A 25,282-nucleotide genomic window follows, 5' to 3' on the forward strand; every position below is an offset into this window, starting at 1 on the left:
GACATTACCATTCAAAACCTCAAAATATCAATATATTTCTGTTTCCAGACATTATACGACAGCGTGTACCTGACTTTGTACAATATTTGTTTTACTTCGTTACCTATACTGATGTACAGTCTCTTTGAACAGCACGTACACCCTCACGTGTTACAGAGCAAGCCTACTCTCTATCGGTAGGTACATTCTCATATCTATGGAACTAATATAGCTTTCCAGAATATTTTAAATAGTGGTGAACTACCTGCTTTGTGATTTACAGATGCTTTTAATGACTATATCTATGGTTCCCCAAACTTCTTGAAATTCAGTAGAACACTGAATATAATGAGTAACTCTCATTAATGATAGTAGCAGGATTAGCAGTTTCTGAGCACCAACTTGATGCAGTGAACTGTACTGAGCGCTTAGGAAGTAGAAAGTAAGTGAGCGATACATTCGTTGTCCACAAGGAGCGTCCACGCTAATGAAAGAGACAGAAAATTATCTGTGAACAATAATCAATCGTATTTGTCGAGTGCTTACTGTGTGCAGAACACTATACTAAATCTAGATAATAATGATGGTATGTGTTAAGCGCTTACTATGTGCCAGGCACTGTTCTAAGCATTGAAATACTTAAATGAACACATCTATCCTTAGAGATGGCAGTTGATGGCAGTCCAGACAGCTGGCCACCCAGACATCCGGCCAACCTCATCCATCTTAAATTCCTTTTCACCTACTTGAATTCTCTCCTCTCCTCCCAGGCACAATACTTCCCCATTATTATTGACTCCTTTGCCCAGCTGTTTTAGATGTTTAACTCCCTCCTCAGCCCTCCTGCCCGCCAGCCTCCAATCTCTCTTGCCCCATTGACTTTGCCACTTAGTTCAGTGGTAAAATTGAAACCTTCAGGTGTGATCTCCCTGAATCAAATTTCCGTGTTTCCGTGTGCAGGCTCTGCCGTTCCACTCTCCTCCTGCCCCCTCTTTGACTCTCCCTTCCAATGAGAGAGCTCCCACCTCCTCTTAAAGTCTACCCCTCTTAAAGTCTACCCCTCGTTCTGCACCTCCTATCCCATCGGTTGACACCTCACTGAAACGCTTACTTCCTCTCTTATTCCCTCCCTGCCTCCAACTCTGCCTCCCATCCCCCCTAACTGTGGGAGTCCATTGTATTCTGGGTCCCCTTCTTTTCTCCACCTCCATCCACTCCCCTGGAGAACTCATTCAGTCCTGTAGTTTCAGCTACCATCTCTTCACAGCCATCTAGACCGTAAACTCATTGTAAGCAGGGAATGTGTCTGTTCCCCGTTGGATTATACTCTCCCAAGCACTTAGTACAGAGCTCTGCACACAATAAGCGCTTAATAAATATGATTGAATGAATGCTTCCCAAATCTCTCTCTCCAGTCCTGACCTTTCTCCTTCATTGCAATCTCGCATTTCCTCCTGCCTTTGATACAAACCCTACTTGGATGTCTCATCAACACTGTAGGCTTAACACATGCCTTAACAGGCACTGGTTCTAAGCGCTAGGGTAGTTACAAGGTAATCAGATTGGACACAGTCCTGCCCCACATGGGGCTCACAGTGTCAATCCCCATTTTCCACATGGGTAACTGAGGCCCAGAGAAGTGAAGTGATTTGCCCACGGTCACACGCCCAGCAGACAGGTGGTGGAGCTGGGATTCTAACCCCTAGGCCTGTGCTCTACCTAGAGAACAGCATGGCATAGTGGATAGAGCACGGGCCTGGGAGTCAGAAGGTCATAGATTCTAATCCTGGCTCTGTGACGTGTTTGCTCGGTGACTTTGGGCAAGTCACTTCACTTCTCTGGGCCTCAGTTGCCTCATCTGTAAAATGAGGATTGAGACCATGAGACCCACGTGGGACAGGGACTGTGTCCAACCCAATAAACTTGTATCCACCCCAGAGCTTAGTACAGTGCTTGACATATAGTAAGCACTTAACAAATACCACAATTATTCTCATTATTATTATCCACTAGGCCATGCTGCTTCTGTACTGTGTGCAGAGAGAACACTGTACTTATCATTTGGGAAAGTACGGTAGAGTTGGTAGATGCATTCCCTACCTACAAGTAGTTTCCAAGCCACAGGGTGAGACCGACATTTAAATAGATTACAGAGAGAGGAAATAGTAGAGCATAAAGACATGATACCCACATTTGCCAAGCTATTTTCAGGATTTTAGCTGGACCTGTTGGTTCAGTTGTATTTATTGCGCGCTTAATGTGCGCAGAGCACTATACTAAGCGCTTGGGAGAGTAGCTTATAACAATAAACAGACTCATTCTCTGCCCACAACAAGCTTAGTCGCGGTGTGCACCTGGTGGTTTTTTGGTCATAAGTCTTCATTATTGGTTGACGTTCCCTCACTAGCAGAGCTGGGACTAGATCCCCAGAGGTCTGATACTCAATTGCATGTGCTTCCCACTGGACCAAAAGCCGGGCTATGGAGTACAATTCGTTCATTCAGTCGTATTTATTGGGCACAATAATATAATACCAAGAGATGACCTCAAAGAGTTAATGCAGTTAGTTCCAAAACTGCCTATATATAGGCAGAATTTGCTCAACTCTGTTCTCAGAATGTCTTGATAAAGCTTTTTATTTAACAGTTAGAAGTGAGTATCATGAATTGGGGAATCACGTATCTTAAATTCTTGAAGTTCATTTGCCCTTTTCTCCAAAGATTGTCACGATCACTTATTTTACATCAAAGTCTATCCTGTTTTGGCACATTCAATTTCAAAATTACTAGCTCGCAGTATAATAATGATTTTGTGTGCTAAAACTTTATTTTTCTCCTTTTAATCCACAGAGACATAAGTAAAAATTCCCATCTGGGCATTAGAACATTTCTTTATTGGACTCTGCTGGGTTTTAGCCATGCCTTCATTTTCTTTTTTGGCTCATACCTTCTAATGGGAGAAGACACATCTCTGTTGGGAAATGGCCAGGTACTGGTAGACATTCTGTTCCTTTGAAAATGCCTTTAATACCTCCTCATCATACCTTTTTCACTTTGAGAAAACAATCTTTTTCAGCAAAAATGTTTCAAAGGTAAAATACCAGGCTTTGAATTTAAAGGTAATGTATTGCACACAACCTATTTTTCACATATTCTTTGACATTAAATCTCTCCCTGTTGTTAATTGAAATGAAGCAGTCAAAAACGGTTAATTAACGGTGGAAAGAATAATTTTCTTGACTTTCTCTTACATGATATTTACTGAGATACTAAGCATTTTCTGCCCTCTAGAGCTTGGGGAGTTGGGAAAGAAAGGAAAGGGAGTTGTCAACTTTGTTCCTTGCACAACCAGATACGAGGAAGATGAGATAGAGGGGGAAAATCGGGATGAAGAAATCTGATTCATTCAATGAGTTAATGAAATGAATCATTTAATGATGAACGAAGACACGGAAAGAGGGAAAGAAGCCGTAAGAATCATGTAGTTTGAGGGGAAACGTCGGAAAGATGAGGAAGTGAAAGAGAAGTAGTAAACTGCAGTAGAATGACAAATGGTCAAATTTTCGTGTTTAAGCTCTGTACACTGTGCAGATCCCAATTGGGGAGGTGGTTCCTTTTCACATCTTGGGGAGCTGGGGACTGTCCGGTGGTATTAAAACGTTTTGTGTCAACCCTAGAAGACCCAGTCTGGGCAACAGATATATTGGGGACTCAAGCTTGGCAGATTTCCAGTCCCCACCCATCTGGGACTCCCCACAGGGAGGAGCCATTGGATTCAGGCATGGGCTCCAGTTCTTTTTTCAGTGATCATCAGTACTTCACTGCTGAAAACATGCTATCGCTCTAGTTGCCTCTGTTAAGATTCAACAACAATGACAAAAAAAGAATAAGAAAGGAAAACTGGCATTTAAAAGAAAATTGTCCCCCATTATCAATATCTTACCGAACCTCCAGCCACCTCCCCTAGAAACTTAGACTGACACTCATGACAGTTTGAAAACCATAGCTGTACATCACAGTTCCATGAAGGACATTTTAACTCATCCGTGAGAGGGAATGTGAAGAAAGGTAATATAGGAGGGAAAGTATAAAAATAATAATAATAATTATGGCATTTGTTAAGCGCTTACTATGTGCAAAGCACTGTTCTAAGCGCTGGAGAGGATACAAGACGATCAGGTTGTCCCTCGTGGGGCTCACACTCTTAATCCCCATTTTACAGATGAGGTAACTGAGGCACCGAGAAGTTAAGTGACTTGCCCAAAGTTACACAGCTGACAAGTGGCAGAGCTGGGATTAGAACCCATGACCTCTGACTCCCAAGCCCGGGCTCTTTCCACTGAGCCACGCTGCTTCTCTAAAGTTAAACCTTGGCAGATATTTATCAATCGGTGGTATTTATTGAGTGCTTATAGGGTGCCAAGTACTGTAATAAGCACTGCACTCAGTGAATTTATTGTTCACATCCTATAGTTTCTTGTTTCCATTTGGAAACCTATTTTGCACATTGTTTTGGTGGTTATCTAAATGTCAGTACTGTTCCAGAAAGCTATAAATATCACATGGCTATAGTGGTGTCTTATAAGGGCCAAGTATATACAAAATATAATAATAGAAAAGTAAAGGGAATAAGTTTTGCTTTTGTTCTTACTAGACCTTTAAATTAGGAGGATAATCTTTTGAATCTCATGTGACTGAAAAAAAATGGCATGATAAAGTACTGAATAATTGTTAAGCCTTAATTTTTTTGTGGGGTGAGAGATGTTTAAATTAAACCAAGATTCATTTAATTGTGGGGTTTGTAACCACTATTGTACAACTTGATCTTTGGGTGTTTTTTTTTAACTTCTCCCCATCCCCCTTCTTACTCCCATTTCCCAATTCCTTCCCTTTTCATGCCGTGCATGCTATCAGATATTGAAATCTAACAAGCAAATGGTAAGCGTGAGAGATACAAAATATTGTATCTGGTATTCCACCAAGTTGAAAGACGTAGAATCTTTTTTTAAAGCAGTGTAAACATTTCCCCATGAGTTAACTGAGGCGACTTTCACGCAGTTGAATTCCCAGCCCAAAGTTATTATTGGCGGAGGGAAACGGATCTTTTTTTTTTAGAGAAATACAAATTTCCTAGGTTTATTTCTAGAAATGAATGATTCAATCGTAGCCTTGTTTCAGAAATTAAATAACGAAGTATTCAGTGATTACAAAGGTTGTGCGTAATGTGAGAGAGACAAAATATTGTACTCTCCGGTGCCTCACCCCTGGAGCCAGTGGTTAGATGGGAGGGAGGTAAGGAAAGCAGCCGCAGGGTTACGACTTCAGCCGCTAATATTATTGCCGTCACCGAATTCGAGGTTCCTATTCTTCCCTCCTTGAAACTGGAGGCTGCAGGAGTATAGTTCGCCGTCAGTTCTAAAACTTTAAAGGCGATCTTGGTCCAGACCTGTGGAGCGCATTGGTGGGGGTGAAAGGCACTTGTTCCAGATTAACCCACATTGGGTTGTAGCTACATACTTGGATTTACAATTGATCTTGTTCAGCAGCAAATAGCGATGGGACAGGTGGCAGGCAGCTTTTGGCCTGTTTGTAGCCCCAAAGCTCAAAGAAAAAGAAGGGTGGAAATGCAGATTGGCATTTTTTGCATAGTAGATATTGCTACGTAAAGTACTTTCCATTCGTTTCAAAGTTAAAAATATTATTAGATCCTAACAGTACATCTGAAGGGATGAGTCAGTGTTAAAAGTAGAAGCGAAAGGACGCAGCTGCTTCGTAGACTGAGTTGTGTCTGGTTTTGTGTGTGTGTTTCAGATGGGGAGCTTGTTAATCCTGGCAGTGTCCTCTTTGTAAACTAAAGTATTGCAAACATTTAACTACAAGAAGGACACTGAGTTCTTTGAATCATGAACTTTGTAAAAGATTAAACGTTTATAGGAAAATTTTCTGGAATCCTGGATTTCTAAATGGAATTTACCTAAAGTGTTCCTTAATTAAGATTTTTTCGTTAAAAGTAGGATTCTCTCTTGCTGACGAGACTAGCTCCTCTTTAGTTGCAGGGTAGTTTTTCATTCATCAGCCTGTTTCATTTGAGATTTTACTATTTGGGGATTATTTTCCTGCCTCCAGAATACACAGATTTGGGAAGAGTTGCTGGTGGTGACACAACCAGTTTTAGAAAATTTATTGTTTAGTGGAAACGCTGTGACTTTCTGTTGTTTCCTCATTTTCTGACTTGTCCTATTTGTTTGGCTAAGAATAATAATAATAATAATACTGGCATTTGTTAAGTGCTTATTATGTGCCAAGCACTAAGTACTGAGGTAGATGCAAGGTAGTCAGGTTGTATCATGTGGGGCTCATAGTCTTAAAGTAGGGATTTTCCAGATGAGTTAACTGAGGCTCAGAGAAGTGAAGTGACTTGCCCAAAGTCACACAGGTGACAAGTGGCGGAGCCGGAATTAGAACCCACGACCTCTGACTCCCAAGCCGTGGCTCTTGCCACTAAGCCACACTGCTTCACACAGGTGCAGCACAGATCACATAGGTAGTAACAGTATTAAGTATGGCTGATTTTAAACTACTTCAGTTGTATCTTCTTATTTGATGCACTCTAATCCCCTTTTCTGTTTAGATGTTTGGAAACTGGACATTTGGCACTTTGGTCTTCACGGTAATGGTTATTACAGTCACAGTAAAGGTATGGTACTGCGGTTGAAATGGAAGCCAAATAATTGGTTTCTTTTGCAGTCAAACAGTGGTATTTGATGATAACTGTGTGCAGAACAATGCCTAAGCACTTGGGGGAGTACAGTACGACAGACTCGATAGACACAATCCCTGCCTTCAAGGAGCCCACAATCTAGAGAATGATAATCAGTAATAATAATCAGTTAATAATCAATCAGTGCTTACTGTAGGGAGAGCATGTGTACAATATAGCTGAGCTGGTAGACGTGATCCCTGCGTATAAAGAGCTTACAGTTTAATAATAATAATGTTGGTATTTGTTAAGCTCTTACTATGCGCCGAGCACTGTTCTAAGCGCTGGGGTAGATACAGGGTCATCAGGTTGTCCCACGTAGGGCTCACAGTCTTAATCCCCATTTTACAGAAGAGGCAACTGAGGCACAGAGAAGCTAAGTGACTTGCCCAGGGTCACACAGCTGACAAGTGGCGGAGGCGGGATTAGAACCCATGACCTCTGGCTCCCTAGCCCGGGCTCTTTCCACTGAGCCACGCTGCTCTAAGTGTTTACTATGCTTCAAGGACTGCAGTAGATGCAAGATAACTGGGTTGGTCACAGTCCCTGTTCCGCGTGGGGCTTGCAGTCAGGAAATGTGTTTTACCTTTGCTTTGCTTGTAATAGTGAATAGGTAAGGCTGGTGACCTTTTAATAATAAACTAGCATTCTCTCAGCCTAGAATCTCAAGCCTATAGAGGAAAGGCTATGACTGAGGAGAGATTTAGCTTGGGAAACTTGTTTCTTTGTGGGATTTTTTTGTTAGCCTGTTAATAATAACAATGATAGTGGTATTTGTTAAGTGCTTGCTAAGTGCCAAGCACTGTTTTAAATGCTGGGATAGATACAGATTAATCAGGCTGGACATAGGCCCTGTCCCACATGGGGCTAGCAGTTTAATTAAAAAGGAGATCAGGTTTTGCGTACCCATTTCACAGACGAAGCCGAGGCACAGAGATGAGTGTTTTGCCCAGAGCCACCCAGGAAGCAAATGGCAGAGCTGGGGTTAGAACACAGCTACTCTGACTCCTACCCTCTCAGGGTCGCGCCTTGGGGAGTTTCCGGTCCTCTACCAGTCTAGACTACAGGAGGGAGAGCCAAAGAGAGGCCTACCCATTCCATTCCTAACTTGGCCGGTGGCTAGTGAGTGGAAAGCCATCTCCTACAAGTCAAAACTTCCCTGTGCTGGGCAGCAGCGGCACGGGAGAGAGTCGAAGGCAGAGATTCGTTTACTGCGTGGAAGGAGGCAGTGGTAATCAACTTCCGTATTTTTACCAAGAAAAGTCTATGGATACGCTACCAGAACGATTGCAAGTGGAAGTGGGACGTTCTGGGAGAGATGTGTCCATGGCGTCGCTATGGGTCAGAAATGACTCGACAGCATAAGACAACTACTACTACTTTCTTTCTCCCAGACCTATGCTCTTTCCTCTAGGTCTCTTCTCCCAGCTACTTGTACTGTGAACCCCATGTGAGACAGGGACTGTGTCCAACCTGATTCACTTGTATCTACCCCAGAATTTAGAATAATAATAATAATAATTATGGTATTTAAGCGTTTACTATGTGCCAAGCAATGTTCTAAGTGCTAGGGTAGATACAAGGTAATCAGGTTGTACCATGAGGGGCTCACCGTCTCAATCCCCATTTTACAGATGAGGTAACTAAGGCACAGAGATGTTAAGTGGCTTCTCCAGGGTCACAGAGCAGACATGTGGCTGAGGCTGGATTAGAACCCACGTCCTCTGACTCCCAACCTCGTACTCTTTCCACTAAGCCTTGCTGCCTCTCTAAAAAACCTCTATAAGGCTTCTGTTAAAAAAACCTAATATATAATTGCTTGGTATATTTGTATTTTTATCTATTATTGGCTAAAATGAGGGAAAAAAATCATTCTTAATGTGTAATTTCCTTTTCTGTTATGTTCAATGTTTTAGATTGCTTTGGAGACTCATTTCTGGACCTGGATAAACCACTTTGTTACTTGGGGTTCCATTGTATTCTACTTTATATTCTCCTTATTTTATGGGGGAATTATCTGGTGAGTGATTATGTGTCCAAATTATAAAGTTCTGGGGGATAGGATATTTTTATTACTTGCAGCTAAAATAGGGCATACTCTAAAATTGTGAATTTTTTATTAAGAGGTCTTTGGAGGTTAAAAAAAAAACAATTTAGTGATCAGAATACTATTCAGTACCACCAGTTGTTAATTTATATTACTTATATTAAGTCTTAGTGGACTTAAAAGATTTGTTGATGCCTGAGTAGGTCTTATGTACTTTAGAACAATTAAATATTTTAGTGGATTGGGTAAAACAATCCATTTCCAAATGGTGAACAGTACCCCTTTTGGTAGCAGATTCAAATCCATAAATTTGCTATATAGCTAGTGTAGAGGAAAGAGTGCTTTGCACACAGTAAGCGCTCAATAAATATGATTGATGAATGAATTAATTAATGCCTATTAATATGTATTAGGAAAATGGCCCTTATAGAAGATAGTCCCTCTGGTGCTGCTTTTGTAGTAATAATCGTATTTATTGAGAACCCCCTGAATGCAATGCACTGTATTAATTACTTGGGAAAGCACAAGAGAAGCAAGTTAACCCAGTCCCTGGCTACAAAGTCGTTCACACACTAATGGGGAAAGTGGTCATAAACCCATATACAAATAAATGAGCAGGAATAAATAAGTGTACAGTTAATTGTATATAAATTATATATGGAGGAAGTGCATAAATAAATGTGGGCAGATATTGCCTGCGTAAGCCTAAGGAGAACTGGGTTTTTAAAACCTGACCCAAAACATTGAACACGGTGGGTTGGTCAAGCACCAGTTTTCATATCTAGTAATGAAAACTGCTTCTTCCCAACCTTCTCCTAGAAAATCCCTCCTGCCCTCCCCCTTACTTCTTATTATTTCATTGATATATTGGTCTTAATTTGAAGAGCTAGATAATCTCTTTGTAAAGTTACTCCTTTTGCATAATAGAAACTCTTGCCTCTTCAAGTAATGTGAACTTCAATGCCAAACATATCACCAAGGCTATTAATTGATAAATATTCTCATCGTTGAATACTTTCATTGGAGTTATTTGCTGAGTTAGATATAGAAGAAAGCCTGCTGTTTGGTCAGAATTGCATTTGAGAAATACTTTTTATTGAACAGGCAACCTTAATCGCTACCCACAGAATTTCCTTCTAGATTATCTTATTCTCACAAATTTATCATTTATGCTTGAGGAAAAAGATGTTCTTGGTCTTCCATCGTAATTTCTGAAGAATTGAGCAGGAATACCCGTAAAATTAAAGACTTCTTGCTCCTGTTCCCCCCAAAAGGTATAAAAGTATTTAGTTCATTTTAACAGTAGCTAGTTGCAGTGAAAAGTAGCTAAATTGGAGTGAATTTTAATACATTAAATATATGTTGGTTTTAGTCGTTAATATAAGTTAGTAATAATAATAATGTTGGTATTTGTTAAGCGCTTACTATGTGCAGAGCACTGTTCTAAGCGCTGGGGAGATACAGGGTAATCAGGTTGTCCCACGTAAGCCTCGCAGTCTTCATCCCCATTTTACAGATGAGGGAACTGAGGCACAGAGAAGTGAAGTGACTTGCCCACAGTCACACAGCTGCCCGGTGGCAGAGCCGGGATTCGAATCCATGACCTCTGACTCCCCAGTCCAGGCTCTTTCCACTGAGCCACGCTGCTAGTATCGATTTCAGCGCCAGACAATTTGAGGAAGTGGCCTCATCAGTTAGAGTGAGTCCTGGAAAACAAGACAGCAGAATTAGGGAATGTCTTTCAATAACACACAGCTACCTAGAATTGTGGCACGGTGTTGTAACGGTAAGTCATGTGCTCGCAGGATCAGACACAGGGTGAGTACTGAGACTTGTTCTGGAACACAGACGTGCTTAAACAACACAATACCCGGACATGAGAAGAACAGGCCCTGTGTCCCTTTAGAAATCCAACGTTCTTTTTACATTATAGTTTTAAGCTTTTCATCTACCAGTGTTGTAAAGCCCACTTTTCGTTTTGCAGGCCATTTTTGCATACCCAGGACATGTACTTTGTATTCGTTCAGCTTCTCTCCAGTGGTTCTGCTTGGTTTGCCATAATCATCATAGTAGTTATTTGTCTGTTTCTTGATGTTGTGAAGAAAGTGCTTTATAGACATCTTCAGCCTACGAGTACTGAAAAGGCCCAGGTAACATTATGTTTTTATGTGCAGCATACATAATATTTGAAGGAGGGCATTATTATTTTTCTACTGGACAGAATGATGACTCGTATTGTAAATTTCTCTTTTGGCAGAAGAAAGGTATCCTTTTCTGTGTGAATTATTTCTCAGAAGTAATTCTGCCTTTTCAGATAATCCTTTTTAAAAAAACTGATGATTCGGTTGAGTTTTTAATTTAGTTGTCTGTATGTTTGTAGCTGAAAGATATATTTGTCAGAAACTATAAAAATAGAAAAATCTGTGTTTCTATACGGTAATTTTTAAATCTATTCTCATTCTGGAAAAAGTTCCGTGCATTCTGTTTTTTGACAATTTTGAAATAAGGGTATTTTAGTAGAAGCTAATCGAGTGATAATGTTAAGTGTATTGAAAGTATAATTTTACTATCACGGAATTTTAATCTATAGTCAGTGTATTTTCCATGTTTATTAAGTTCAATGCCTATTGTCTCTTGTTCTTTTCCGGTAGCCTTGAAATTAGTATAAAAGTCATATTTTTAGAAAGTGTCTTCTGTAAATACTTGTTTTTCTTGTAACGGTGTTAATATATGGAAGTCTTAGGAAGAAAGATTTTTTAATAAGCATTTTGTGCATCTGATTTGTGCATGGAGCTAGATAATCTGCATTTTGGAAATTGTGATTGACTATGCTATATAAACCAGGCTGTGAGGCATGAAATGGCATGGCAGTGTCACAGAAAAATCCAAAATCTGTTGCTTCCTTTCTACTTCATAAAAACTAAAAACCCCAAACCAGTAGAACAAGAATTGTCTACAATGAATTAGAAATCAGAACAACTTAAGGGAAAAAAAAATTTCTAGCTTGACACCTGATATTTTACTACTTTTTTGAGGGGGTGGGGGAGCTGGGTGGGTGACAGCTAGGTTTTAACCATATATCCCTTAGTAAAAACTAATCGCTACTTCATAGTTAAAACAGATTCTTGCTAATTCTTACCTTTAAAAATTGATTCTATCTAGTTCAATCCAGTTTCCTAGTCCACGAACACATTAAGAACCTATTGGTTGATTGTTCTACATGAATTCTCGGTGTGGTAGTGTGGAGAGTCAGTAATTGGAAATGCCACAAAAAAAACAACTAAAAATGTGTAACATAACATTTTATTTACTATTATTTGTTTCAGTAAACGTACTCTCAATAATTACTTCATGAAGATACTTTACGAAAGTATTTAGAAAAAAAGCAAGAAAATATGAACAACATACTTGCTATATTTGAATGTATTCTTATTCATTTTGCTAGCAAATCATAATAACTAATGAAAATTTTCAGTCTTAAACTATTAATAAATGTCATAATCTCTTCTATTTAATATCAATTTTTTTATAAAACCTTTTTTTTAAAAAAAAAAAGCAGCAACTGCTAGGTGTCATTCCCTAAATTTGTGCTTTTACCAAAAGTTGCTGGGATTTCTAGATCTTAGAAAATGCTAAAGTGTTTAAAAACATCTAAGTTTTTCCAGTAACAACCAGTAGTAATAAGTTTGGTGTTTTTGCTGAAACAGAGGGATAAAATAGTAGCTAACAATTATCCCAACTATGTGTACCTCAGTACTATTTGCTACACAGATATATACTTAGTTTTATTAACAGTTAATGGTCAAATGAGATTTTAATGTAGTTGTTGATATTTTAGCTAAGGTTTTTGCTTATAGCAATAATTTTAAATGCCAATTATCGAAACTTTCAAACCCTAATTGCGAAGAGTATCTAAATTTGCCCAGCAATTCACTTTTCTTAATCTTTAATTTTGCTGCTGTTAGTGATGTATTGGTAATTATAATTTCTGCCTCTTTGTTAGCCCTGAGTACCTTTTTTTTTTTTTAACTTTTAAGTATGGTTCAGCATTACCAGATGAACCCTCTTCTAAATAAAAATTACATCATGTATCATATAGGGGACAAGCAAGTTTGAATAAGTCACTGATATGTATATTTATTTAGGTTTATGAATCATAAATCCTGATATTTTTGGTTTTAAGCCAAATGAAAAAAGCAATCTAAGTGTTCCTAGTCAGTTCTCATTGTGAAAAAAAAATGACCCTCACCTTTTGGAGACACCTTTTACTCTTCTCTCTTGATGAGTAAATATATAGAACTTTCAAAGAAAATGTAAATACTATAGTTAAGAAAATGAGTGGTGGGGTGACTTTTAATTTATCCCTACACCCTGCTAAACCTTTGACTTTGGCAAAGAAAGCATTTATATATTTGGGTAGTGCTTGTTTAGAGGGGTTTATAAGAGAGGAAAATTGATAATAGTAATTGTATTTTGTAAGCAAATATATTTTAAATGATATTTATTAAGCACTGGGTCAAATATAAGACAACTGGATAAGCCTGTCTCTGTCCTACACAAGGCACACAACCTCAGAGGGAAGTGAACAGGCATCTTTTCCCCATTTTATAGAAGAGTAAACTGAGGCCCACCAAGCCAGTGGCAGAGCTGAAATCAGAATCTGGGCGTCTCGACTGCGGGTGTCTTTTGCTCTTTCTACTCTTAAATTTACCTTTTTCTCTGAGCATGGCCTTAGAAACTAGAGTGAAATTGGTGTTTAAGGTTCACTGGATGATCTGGGGAAAATAGAATAGAGGGGAAGAGTCTAGTACTAGAATCCAAATTGGAAGATCCAGTTATTGTAATAAAATTGCGATTGCATTACCATATTTATGGATGTAGATTCCTTTGCAAAAATATAACCCTTATTCAGCACCAGAGCCTCATTCTGTGTTCAGATAGGAGGTGATGGTTTAAAAACTCCCAGGTAGGACATAAAGCAGTAAATATGTGCCTTGTGATTTAACGAAAGAGAACCGTGTTAAAAAAAAAAAGTGTCAGGATTCACTGTAGCCTTCTTTTTCCCACAAGAGTAAAATTCCAAGTATAACTCTGTTAAGATTGGCAAATAAATGACATTGATGGTAAAGGGAACAATTCTGTAACTATCAACTGTTGTATATGATGTATGATATTCTACTTGCATAAACTGATGTCTTTAAAAACCCTGTCCTGTGTCTGTCTCGGGTGATTATTACTACTTACTGACTTGTCGTATGTTCCATCCCTTCTCTGTCCACTTATAGATGTACTCCAACACTGTTGCTTTAAGTGACGAGTTCATCGCACTGCAGCCATTGTCCAGGGCCAGGAATCACCTGAGCAGATTTAGGTAGAGTAGGAGGGACAGTTCCTCATCAACTCTTCTGCATGCTGATGGTCAACTAAGCAATATCGAGAAAGATGGGAAGAGGCTGATCTAAAGAATGGGTGGTTTCTCTTAGCACACCTCAATCCCCGACAGAGATTACTCTGCCCTATACTTCGAACTTTGGATGGAAGTATATCTGTATTTTTCTCAAGTGAGATAAATGCAGAGTGATCAACGTGTCTAGATCTAAGCCTCGTTGCCTATGAACTCTCTGTTCTAGAACAGATCTATTGCTTCTTCTCGTTATAAGCCATATCGACCATACCTTCTGCATGTCAAATAATTGGGGTCATCCAAAAATCACACAAAAATGCAGATATATAAGCCATAATTACCTGGAATGGGTGCTGCTCATATTTTTTTTTATCTTGGCACCACAGTTTCATAATCACATATTTATTTGTGTGGAACCATTTATATAGCTACTGAGGCATTTTCAGATTCTCATCAAATTGTTTTAGCGCATCTGAGTTGTTTTGTATGTATCATACCTTTATCTCAAAAGCGTGTCAGTCCCAGGAGTTTACACAAAACACTATTATAAAGTGATGATAGAGAAAGAGAAAAGAAATGCAGATCCTGTAACTATTTTAACAGCAAAATTGCGCATGTTAAATTTAAGACTGGTGTTTACAGGGGGAAAAATATACCCAGGCGAAAGGAAATTATGAATTTTCAGCACCCTTAAATTATAGGCTTATCAATATCTTGTGAATTCACTGTCATAATTTAAGAACATGTTTTCAGGCTTGTATACAATCAGTCATCAGTCCAGTGCCTCTGTGTAACATTAGTTTTATGATTCATGTAAAAGTCCTATGATACCTAATTTTGCAGCATTTTGAAGAATTGTTCACGGGTATAAAATCCCAGTAACATCCCGGACAAACTAGAAATGTAAACATATATATACATATGTATATGTATATATACACATTCATTAGAAATTGCAGTAGTTATATTAATAGTGCATGATAAGTACAAAAAGTCAAATACAAATTAATTGGAAGGTTCTTCCTTAGGATTACATGTACTTTAAATCTAGCAGGCGGTATAGATTTGGAGAATCATGACAACAGACAATGGCCTCCACAAAACTCTGTTGCCAATGCCTTTCCTCCTCAAAGTTCCACCCCCAAGTTTATCCCCTCACTGGAAATAAAAAGTTGCACTCCTCTCTCCATGCATGCTTAACTCTTTTGAAACCCGACCATTATTTTTGTATTGATTTTAACTGACATGGTTAGATAAAGCACTTTTTTCTTAAACTGTGTTGATTTTATCCCAGCTGATCAGATCTAAAGCAAGTAAGACAAATGGCCATGATACAGTGGGCACTCAATTTGTAATGAAAGGTGGTGGGGCCCAAGTGTTTTTACAGTTTTACCTTTAAAATTTGCAATGACTTTGAATATTCAGCAGTATGATTCTCATTTCTCACCAGTGACAGTAATTCTTCCAGATGCATAGCTCTCAGAAGTGTTGAAAGAACTGTCCAATAATACAGTATTTAGGATGTTTATAATCTAAAGTTCAACATTTTCACTTTAATAACTGAAATAGCAAACGCAGGGCTGAACCCTGACAAACTCTGTCACGAATAAGTCGTGGACACGGTGCTGTCTCTAAGGACTGGCCTTTGTTTTCTAATTGTAAGTCTAAGTTGAGAGTCAACCTCATGGTAATTTTATTTTCGGTTTAAAAAAATGCATGGGAAGTCCTTCTTAAATAATTGGGGAACAGGATTAAAGGCAGTATGATAAAAAAATCAGGCCCACCCAGTCAAATATACACTGAAAATACTTTCAAATTGAGGAATAATAGTCATGTTCCCAAGTAACACTCTCTGCAGAATGTTTCATAATTCCATATGGATTTTGTATACCAGTTCCCTTCAGAGAAAGCAAAAACTGGTGGAAGTCTTTAAGAAAATCAAGTAGAAGCTGAATAGTTACTTTTAGTATTTCTTTCTAGTTGTACTTGTGGTGCAGCATAACATTTTTGTGCATAGCCATTTGCGTATATTTTGTGTGGTTTTATCTCGGTTCCCATGAAAGCGTTTCATCTGCTCCTTTGTGAAAGCGTCGTGTCCTGATATGTTAGCACCGGTACAGATTGTTTTAAGGGAACCTGCCTTTTGAATTTAACTCTGCATGATGGTAAGGTGTGTTTGCCCAGTAATATAAGACGTGTTGCTTTTCTGTCCTTCTAGATGGAAGAAGATAAGGGTTCAGTCAGCTCAGCATATGACTTTGCTGAAAGCAGGCCCCGAGGGGAGGACAATAGGCAACTGCTAACTGATCCCTGTAGCCCACAGGACAGTCCTTGCGTACACTAGGTAGTATTGTCACTCTACCCTAATGAGTATACTCAAGTCATGCACTCATCAGCTAAACTTTCATATTCGTGACAACATACAGAAACATTCATGACTTTTTTCCTAACAAATTTCATCAACAATTCCAAAGTACCATTTAGTAATTCTCATTGGTTTTTCTTTCTCGTGCCTTGTCACATTTCACTATCCTTGTTCCTTTAATTTTTCAAGAATTATGCATTGAGCCTTTAATGGATTTCCTGAATGATAGCGTTTCAAGTCATTTATAGCAGTGTGAGTGTTTGTTCATGATTCTACGCAGTAGTTGGAACATTTTACTGGGAAGATACTGATGGCTACCTTTTTTTTATGGGTTTTGTTAAGCGCTTACTATATGCCAGGCACTGTACTTACTAAGCACTGGGGTAGATACAGGTTAATCCGGTCGAACACAGACCCTGTCCGCATAGGGTTTATGCTCTTAATCCCCATTTTCCGGATGAGGGAATTGAGGCACAGAGAAGTTAAGTGACTTGCCCAAAGTCACATTACAGACAAGTGGAAGAGCCTGGATTCCAGGCCAGATTGTAGAACCAGATTGGATAAATAGGTTTTCTAGACTTGGAGCATCTTTTTTCTCTCCTTTCTCTTTAAAACTCCTTAGTGGTATTGATCTCACAAAAAAACTGCATTGTGAGTGAGTAGAATTTTCTCCTTTTAAAAACACATATCAACTACACTGAGTTAGAGTAAAGCATTACCACAGATCACCATTCTGATGGATAGTCATTATGAAAGCAAGAAAAGTTACTACTCCTTACTTTTTGATTTGGGGCATTTGTCTTTGTGAACATCTGCAAATATTTATCTAGAATGTGCCCTATTTTTCATGTAGGAATAGTCTTTATGAAGGCTGAGGGCATGAATGGAGTTGAAGGCTGTGAATTACATTGGAACTAGAATTCATCTATAAAACAACTCCTTATTTTGCAAGTTTGGTTGTGCTAGATTGGTTTGTTTAAATTAGGCCCCATGAAAAACCGTGGCACATATAATTAGAGCCTGCTTTGAATTTATTTTGTTAGTTTTTATTAGATCACTTGAAAGAAGAAAATAATATTTCTTTGGTGCATAGATGTTTGGGGTTTTTTGTTTTGTTTTGTTTTTTCATTTTCAAACAAGTTTAGACACTTCGATTCCCTCTTCTTATGGAGCTTCTTATGGAGAGGGAACATATCTACCTTCTCTGTTGTAGTGTACTCCTCCATGCACTTAGTACAGGGCTCCGTAAACAGTAAATAATAAATATGATTAATTTGATAAAGGAAGTAGCTTAAATTTTGGCTGTACATAATATTTTTCTTGGGTTGTTTTATCCCCGCTATTCAATAATAATAATAATGATAATGGTATTTGTTGAGCACTTACTAATAATGTAATAATGTTGGTATTTGTTAAGCGCTTACTATGTGCAGAGCACTGTTCTAAGCGCTGGGGTAAACACAGGGGAATCAGGTTGTCCCACGTGGGGCTCACAGTCTTAATCCCCATTTTACAGATGAGGGAACTGAGGCACAGAGAAGTGAAGTGACTTGCCCACAGTCACACAGCTGACAAGTGGCAGAGCTGGGATTCGAACTCATGAGCCCTGACTCCAAAGGACACTGTTCTAAGCCCTGGGGTAGATGCAAGATAGTTGGGTCAGTCCCACATGGGGTTTACAGTCTTAATCCCCATTTTACATGAAGTAACTGAGGCACAGAGAAGTGAAGTGACTTGCCCAAAGTCAAACAGCTGACAAGTGGCAAATCTGGGATTAAAACCCATGACCTCTGACTCCCAAGCCTGTGACCTTACCATTAAGCCACACTGCTTCATTACCAGTGGATGACCAGTGATGGATTTTTCTGTCTTCTCACTTTGATAAGCAAGACATAAAATATCTTCGAAATCTCTAAGGCTGCAGAAGTTACTACAGAAATTGCACCATAATATTAATATTTTAAAAAGCAAGGCTTTTGTAGCTTTATTATGTGAATCAAGCATTTGATTAATGTAGATATTATTGAACCTAAGCAGTGGAATGAGGTTGGGGAATGTTTCTCTGAGAAATAGTTTTTAGGAAGAAGTGAACTGTTCTTCTAAACAACTTTTAGACAAATTCTACAACTTCTATCCCTTCTAGACAACTAGACAAGACACTAAGTACTGCAAGTAGTTTACCTAAGGGCACTTTAATTTTCTTGTATACCTAGTGGTTTTAAGAAACCTTGCCCCAAAAGCACCAATGTATGTGATACTCTACCAAATTATCCAGAATATGAAAAGGTCTTAAAAGCATTTGTTGGATGAGTTTCTGGAAAAACAGAGTAAGAGATATTAGCAACACAAGGCAATTATCACATGTTTGAGGAATTCCTCCCGATTGACAAGCACTTCATGTTGTTTCAAACTTCAGTATTTATCATCTTTTAAGAAAGAGCAACCAAAAATAAAAGTTTCCCAGAACTTCGGGTGTTTAGGCTTGAAAAAATGAACCTATTTGAGAGGGGCATTTCTTCTGTCCAAACATGCTTGACAAGAGCAAATCATCAGAAGCCTTTTCCCTGTCACTGGGGGAAAATAGTTCATCCTATAATTCAGTAGAATAGTATGTGTCCTTTTAGTAGCAGCCTGAAGAATTTTGTCTGAAAAATTATACAATTATTTCTACTCAGGAAGGTCTGTTGCATGTTAGTCAATTAACTCGACTGGCTCAGAACCAGGTGGTGGTTGGTTCCAGCAGCTCCGCTGGAGTTACCTACAGAGACTTTAACACAGTAAGGAGAAGTAAGCTTAGTGACCGCGCTACTGGGAAGACTAGTGGAAATGGTGCAACTCCTTAGGACAGTTAGTTGTTGCAGATTCAACTTAGTGCGGGACCAAAACGATTCCCGCACGCCTGCCAGTATTTTCGTTTTTAAAGGAAAGGTGTTATATTATGATTTATCTTATCATTTTCTAGAAAATCGAGAGATTTTTAGTTTAATCTTTTCTTTCTTTTGGTCGCTCTTCCTATGTGCAACACATTCATTTCACTATCATACTCAGTTTTGTTGTTGGTTTGTTTTTCTTCCTAATTCTAATGTGACTGATTTGTTAAGTCTTAATAATGATGGTATTTTTTAAGCGCTTACTATGTGCCAGGCCGTCTACCAAGCACTAGGGTGGATACAAGCAAATGTAATTGGATGCAGTGCCTTGTCCCATGTGGGTCTCACGATGGCAACCCCCACTTTATAGATGAGGTACCCGAAGCACAGAGAGTGAAGTGACTTTCCCAAGATCACACAGCAGACAAGTGGCGGAGCTGGGATTAGAACCCATGACCTAGTGACTCCCCGACCCGTGCTCTATCCACTACGCCATGCCACACTTGTCTTGAATTATAATGTCCCACTAAATTATATGTCAAGCCTATTGCCTATTTTGCCTATTTTCTAACCTGGAAAATAATTCCATTTGGAGCATACTAGTTCTTTTGGTAATAATAATTTGGATAGCTATCCATACATACCATTTTCTAAATGAGTCCATATGGTATATGTAAAAGGTTATTTCTGTGCTGGATGGAAAATCCTGCCACGAATAACATGGATAGGTGTTGATAATTTAAGGATTATTTACCCTGAATTATTTTAAAGGTTAACAATCAACCCCAGCTAATTTACTTTGGAGCAGTGTACTTATCTGCTCTAGGATTCCCTCTGTGTTCTTAATTCCTGGGACTCGTTTTTCGACAAGTTGGTTCATTGTTTCCTTAAGAACTTGTTCTAGAGCAGCTTTTATGGGTGAAAATGAGGTGTGCTTTTCCCAAAAGGTAATGGAGAAGTTAAATTTTCTAGTTGAATTATCAGGATGGCAGTTTGAGGACAAAACTTGCTGAGAGAAGAAGCTGAACTTTTATTAAATTTTCAGTATCAAATTAAAAGTGTATATGCAAAAAAAATAGTGAGCAGGAAAATTCACAGGGGGAAATATAGTTTCTTCCTATTTGGAGGTGGGGAAAGGAGAGGAGAAAAGAGGCAGTTGATATATCTGCTTGGTAAGATAAAACAATTGTACATCCAGTTGTTTAACTTATTTGGTTTATTAATAAATCCTATGCAGTAAAATGATTTCTCCTTCATATGCGTTGTACGCGATCGAGGAAAACTTGTCAGGCATGAGAATCAACAAATATTAACTGATTTTTCTCTGACTCCTCAGCTCTCTGAAACAAATTCAAGTATCAACTGCCTGGATTCCATGTGCTGTTTCTCGGAAGGGGAAACAGCATGTGCATCTCTTGGAAGAACGCTGGGGCGAGTAATGAGAAGATGTAATCCTGCCCGAGTCAACAGGTGTGAAATTTCTCTAAGTAGCCTCTGCTGCAGAGGATTGTCCTATAAACTGGAGGAGGAGGAGCCGGCAGAACTGGGTGACTAGCAGAGTTGTGCCTAGTGAAAATGGGGGATAATCTTCTTTCGAGCACTTTTGCTCATAAAGGTCTTTCTGGCTTTTGGGGTATTTTCATTAAAAAAAAAAAAGAAGAGGAAGCTTCTTTGAAGAGACTGTGGTTTATGGAACAAGCTTTGTTTTTCAGTCTTTCTAGTACATGAGCACTTATGTAATTATGATATTTTTTCCTGGCTTGTACATCTTTGATGCTTTTGAAAATCATGTCTCCAGAAGACTTTTATTTCTGAACTGTAGTTTTGTGTCTTCAGAAATCTATGTGGCTTAAAATTTAAAAAAAAAACTTTCCCTCTTTATTCTCTGTCTATATTTTCCAAATAGTTATTTGGGGCCTTGAGGTATTCATGATCACAAAAGTTTGTATTTCTCCCCTTCCTAAGTCAACTATAAGATCTGATTTTCTTTTTTATTTGGTGGGTTAAAAAAAAAAAAAATTCTTAATGCTATTTCATTTAAATTATTCAAACAGTCTTGAACTGTGTGCCAAAATTGCACCAAATCAAAGTATTTATTATTACCATTTTCTTGAATTGAGATAATCCCATTGATGGGAATTTAATGGAATAAAATATTTTTGAACATTTTAAATACAACTATGAAATAAACTTAATTTACCTCCGAGGTAATATTCACTCAGCTACAGTGCTCTGCACATAGGAAGCACTCAATAAATACTATTGAATGAATGAATGAATTTATATCTTTTCCATAAGAGATATTATCTTTTGACCATTTGGGGGAGGTAGAAATAAAGCTTTTGTACTTTGTGCTGTTCTTTCGGTGAATAATATCACACTCTTTAGGCAACCCCAAACTTGGGAAAGCTTGCTTTTCACAGCTTACTATAGGAATTTTCTTAATAGTTGCATGAATTGAAAAATGATGGGTGTGATATCATTCAAGCAGTATCCAATCTGTTTGGGTAACTTCACTGACATATTTTGGTCTTTACCTTTAGGTGTTGCCTTGGTGTGTGGTTCATTTGATTTTTAAAAACTGCTCTTATATTAACAGTGTCTGTGGTTCCAATCATCTTTTATTCTGGCTTGCTTATAAAATATTGTATTGAGTCATTTATCAAATGATTTCCTTTGGGATAAAAGAAATGAATATGAACAAAGCATTATTTTTCAAGTGCTAGGTCTATAGAAAACAGACTTGAAAATATTTTAATATTTTTAAAAATTAGAACATTAGAAGAGTGAATGAGCCGTAAGTCAACATGGTTCTTTTAAGTAAAATTTCATTTCTATTGACTGCATCTTTTGAATATTCTGAGTTGTAACCTTTGAAATAATCTTTATGTTGCTTTCTACGTTCTCTATCCAGAGGGATATTGCTTCAGAACAAAGTTAGTTTTGGGTTTTGCATGGTATGTGCATCCCCTAGTCTATTTACTGCACTTATGATTTTGCTTTTTTGTGAAAATCTATTGTATTTACCATATCTAGTCTTGAATAATGAAGAATATCATATTTGACAGAATCTTATGCATTTTTTTTCAGATTATGTCTTTGTCCTCTTTCTCAGGTTGTTTTATATTTTTGCCATACCTCCCTATCCCCACAAAGTGTAGCTAGAGGAATATTTTTAGAATCTTAAGATCTGTTGGAACTTTTGAATTAGCTACTAGCTTAAAAAAATCAAAATAATATGCAAAGTTATTTGGTGCTATTCAAAGGGCTTTGAGGAAATGGTCACTGCTTCATTTCATATTTTTAAAATATTGCTCTTGTTCTTCTTTTAGCTTGGCCATTTTCCTTGGTTTATAGGAAAATTTTGTTGGCCAAAATAGCCTTCTGGCACTTTTTCTGAGCGTTCGTATTTCACAAGTCAAAATAAGCGGATGAAGCCTTCCTGGAATGTGGAAGGCCAAAGATATTAGTTTATGAAATGTATCACGAAGAATTTAATGATGCTGAGCAGCTGACAACTGTGAAACACAGAACTGCATTTAACTATTTTAGCCCCCAGATTTTTTTTAGCAGATTTAAAATGTGCCATCAAAAATTGATGAAAACTAGTATCATGGGCCTGCATGATGCAGATGCTTGCTGTAATGAAATGCTGTACATCTAAAATGAAGTAATTCCTTTGTGTTTCGTGTAGCTTTCTGGTTAGATACTTTAAAGCACTCTAAATAGGTCCACTGATTATCGATGGAAAGGTCAATATATGCACTTGGAGTTCTGTCAAATATGGTGCTTCAAGTATTGAATACACATTTATCTGCTGAGAAGAAATATTAAGGAAACTTTACCTAATTTAACCTCACATTGTAATCAGTCAGTGCCAGGAATAGAGAGCAAGATAATTGCCATTTTAGGCTTTTTCTTTTTTAATCTTTCAAAGATGCCTACTCAAGAAATTTTCATGATTTATTGCATTTATCATTAAGCTAAAATAGAAATACTATGGAATGTCTGATACAGATTGGTAAATGCATTTGTCCCGGTTTGTTGACATTTTTAATGTTCCTACATCAAAATTTCTACTTATTGTACAACAAGTAGTGAATGAGCTGGACCTGTAACATAGATAATACAGTTATCAAATGCCCACCTGAAACTACTGTGTATAGTCTTTAAGAAACAGTAAATTTCTAATTACTTGATGACATTTTAGCCCCTTTCCCTTACATCACACATCTTGATTCACAAAAAATTATGCTAAAAGTAAAACAGCCAATCTTATTCGTCACTCACCTAGTTATAAACAGATCAGGTATAAATGTGTACAATGACCAGTTCTTTGGACTCAAATCATCCAAGTGAGCAGGGAGAAAATTACACTATATATGGTAATTACTACAGACTGCCAGTTCCCATCAATCATCCAGTGATATTTATTGGGTGCTTACTTTGTTCAGAGCACTGTACTGAGCAGTTGGGGAGGGCACAATGCAGTTGGTTCACATAATCCCTGGGCCTCTAGGAATTTACAGTCTAGTCTAGACAAGAAAGACATTGAAAGACAGAAAGGAAGGAAGGAAGAGAAAGACAAAACTGAATTACGGGTTTGGGTCAGCAACTGTGTACAAGGGTATATCTTCATAAATGCTGTGGGAGTGGTTTGAGTAACCAAGTACTTAGGGGAATGAACTAAGTTCATGGTGAGGCAGAGGGAAGGTAAATAGGATGGGGGAATGAGACCTTAAGTCAGGGAAGGCTTCCTGAAGAAGATGTGATTTTTATTTGGGCTTCCCATTTTGTGTACAGTGAAAACCTTAGGCCCACTCTCCCGATTTCACTAAGCACATATTGGGTGCATGACCAAGCTTAGAAGCTCAACCACACATACAGAGTGACCTCAAAAATGGCAAACCTCGGGTGTTTTCACCCAAGACTACTCTCCTAAGAGCAACTCCATTTCCCTTTTCACAAGTGCTTCTGTTTTGGAACGAGGGGTTCTGAAGACTTCTCGTCCTAGCTTGGATGTGCCTGCTACAAAAAAACAGTGAGGAAGCAATAGACGGTACAGTACTAATGCACAATTTTATTGTTACCTTTTCCAGAGCACTGAGAGTTAGTGCCAGTGAGGGACCAATTTCCGGTTTTTTAACTGCTCACTCCGAGATGAGTGAACTGGATTAGAAGCATGTAAAAGAAAAACCTAACATCAACATGCGTAACACTGGCATTGCAAATCTTCTGGTAGTGATTTTTAGGCTATGAAAATGAAGCTTTGTGTTGTACGTATGACTATATATACACAGAAGTGAAAAGTTTTAAGGCAAAACTTCCAAAATTTGTATACTTAAGGTATCTCCAACATTTACCTGTAAAAATGGTATAATGAATGTTTCTTTTCATTTTGCCAAAACATTTCTAGAATGGCCACTACTCATATTCAGTATAGAATAACATGCCATTTTTTTATGGTATTTGTTAAGCACTTAGTATGTGCCAGGCACTGTAGTACGCGTTTAGGCAGATATAAGACAATCAGGTCGGACAGGTCTGTGTCACACATGGGACTCACAGTCTCTTAATCCCCATTTTACAGATGAGGGAACTGAGGCCCTGAGAACTTAAGTGACTTGCCCAAGGTCACACAGCTGACAAGCTGCAGAGTTGGGATTAGAATCCAGATCCTCTGACTCCCCAGGCCCATGCTCTTTCCACTGCCATGCGGTTTCTCTTTACCAGTACCTGCATTTATATATGAAATGAGTATCGGTGACTGAAACAAAGAGGTTGGATTTTATTTTTGGAATAAGTTCATTGGTGGCTCTCACAGAGTTCCCAGTATGACTTGACTTATAGAGTACATT

General features: G+C 38.2%; 1 protein-coding gene across 5 annotated transcripts in view; it reads left to right on the forward strand.

Annotated features, from left to right (window-relative positions):
- The window catches only part of ATP11B (ATPase phospholipid transporting 11B (putative)), a 146,921-nt gene that overhangs the window by 118,116 nt on the left and 3,523 nt on the right, over positions 1-25,282 (forward strand). Inside the window, exons 24-31 of one of the 5 annotated variants that reach the window (XM_029073645.1) lie at positions 49-176; positions 2,829-2,967; positions 6,610-6,675; positions 8,655-8,758; positions 10,770-10,935; positions 14,071-14,156; positions 16,408-16,533; positions 20,761-20,846. In XM_029073645.1, coding sequence (XP_028929478.1) covers positions 49-176; positions 2,829-2,967; positions 6,610-6,675; positions 8,655-8,758; positions 10,770-10,935; positions 14,071-14,156; positions 16,408-16,492 — 774 coding nt within the window. In that variant the 3' untranslated portion in view covers positions 16,493-16,533; positions 20,761-20,846. Of the gene's footprint in view, positions 1-48; positions 177-2,828; positions 2,968-6,609; positions 6,676-8,654; positions 8,759-10,769; positions 10,936-14,070; positions 14,157-16,407; positions 16,534-20,760; positions 23,627-24,393; positions 24,953-25,282 lie in introns of those variants that run through there. The other 4 variants (XM_029073637.1, XM_029073652.1, XM_029073628.1 and 1 more) reach the window with 4 other exon arrangements.

This window comes from Ornithorhynchus anatinus, chromosome 1 (genome assembly GCF_004115215.2).
Source record: "Ornithorhynchus anatinus isolate Pmale09 chromosome 1, mOrnAna1.pri.v4, whole genome shotgun sequence".
NCBI classification, from domain to species: Eukaryota; Metazoa; Chordata; class Mammalia; order Monotremata; family Ornithorhynchidae; genus Ornithorhynchus; species Ornithorhynchus anatinus.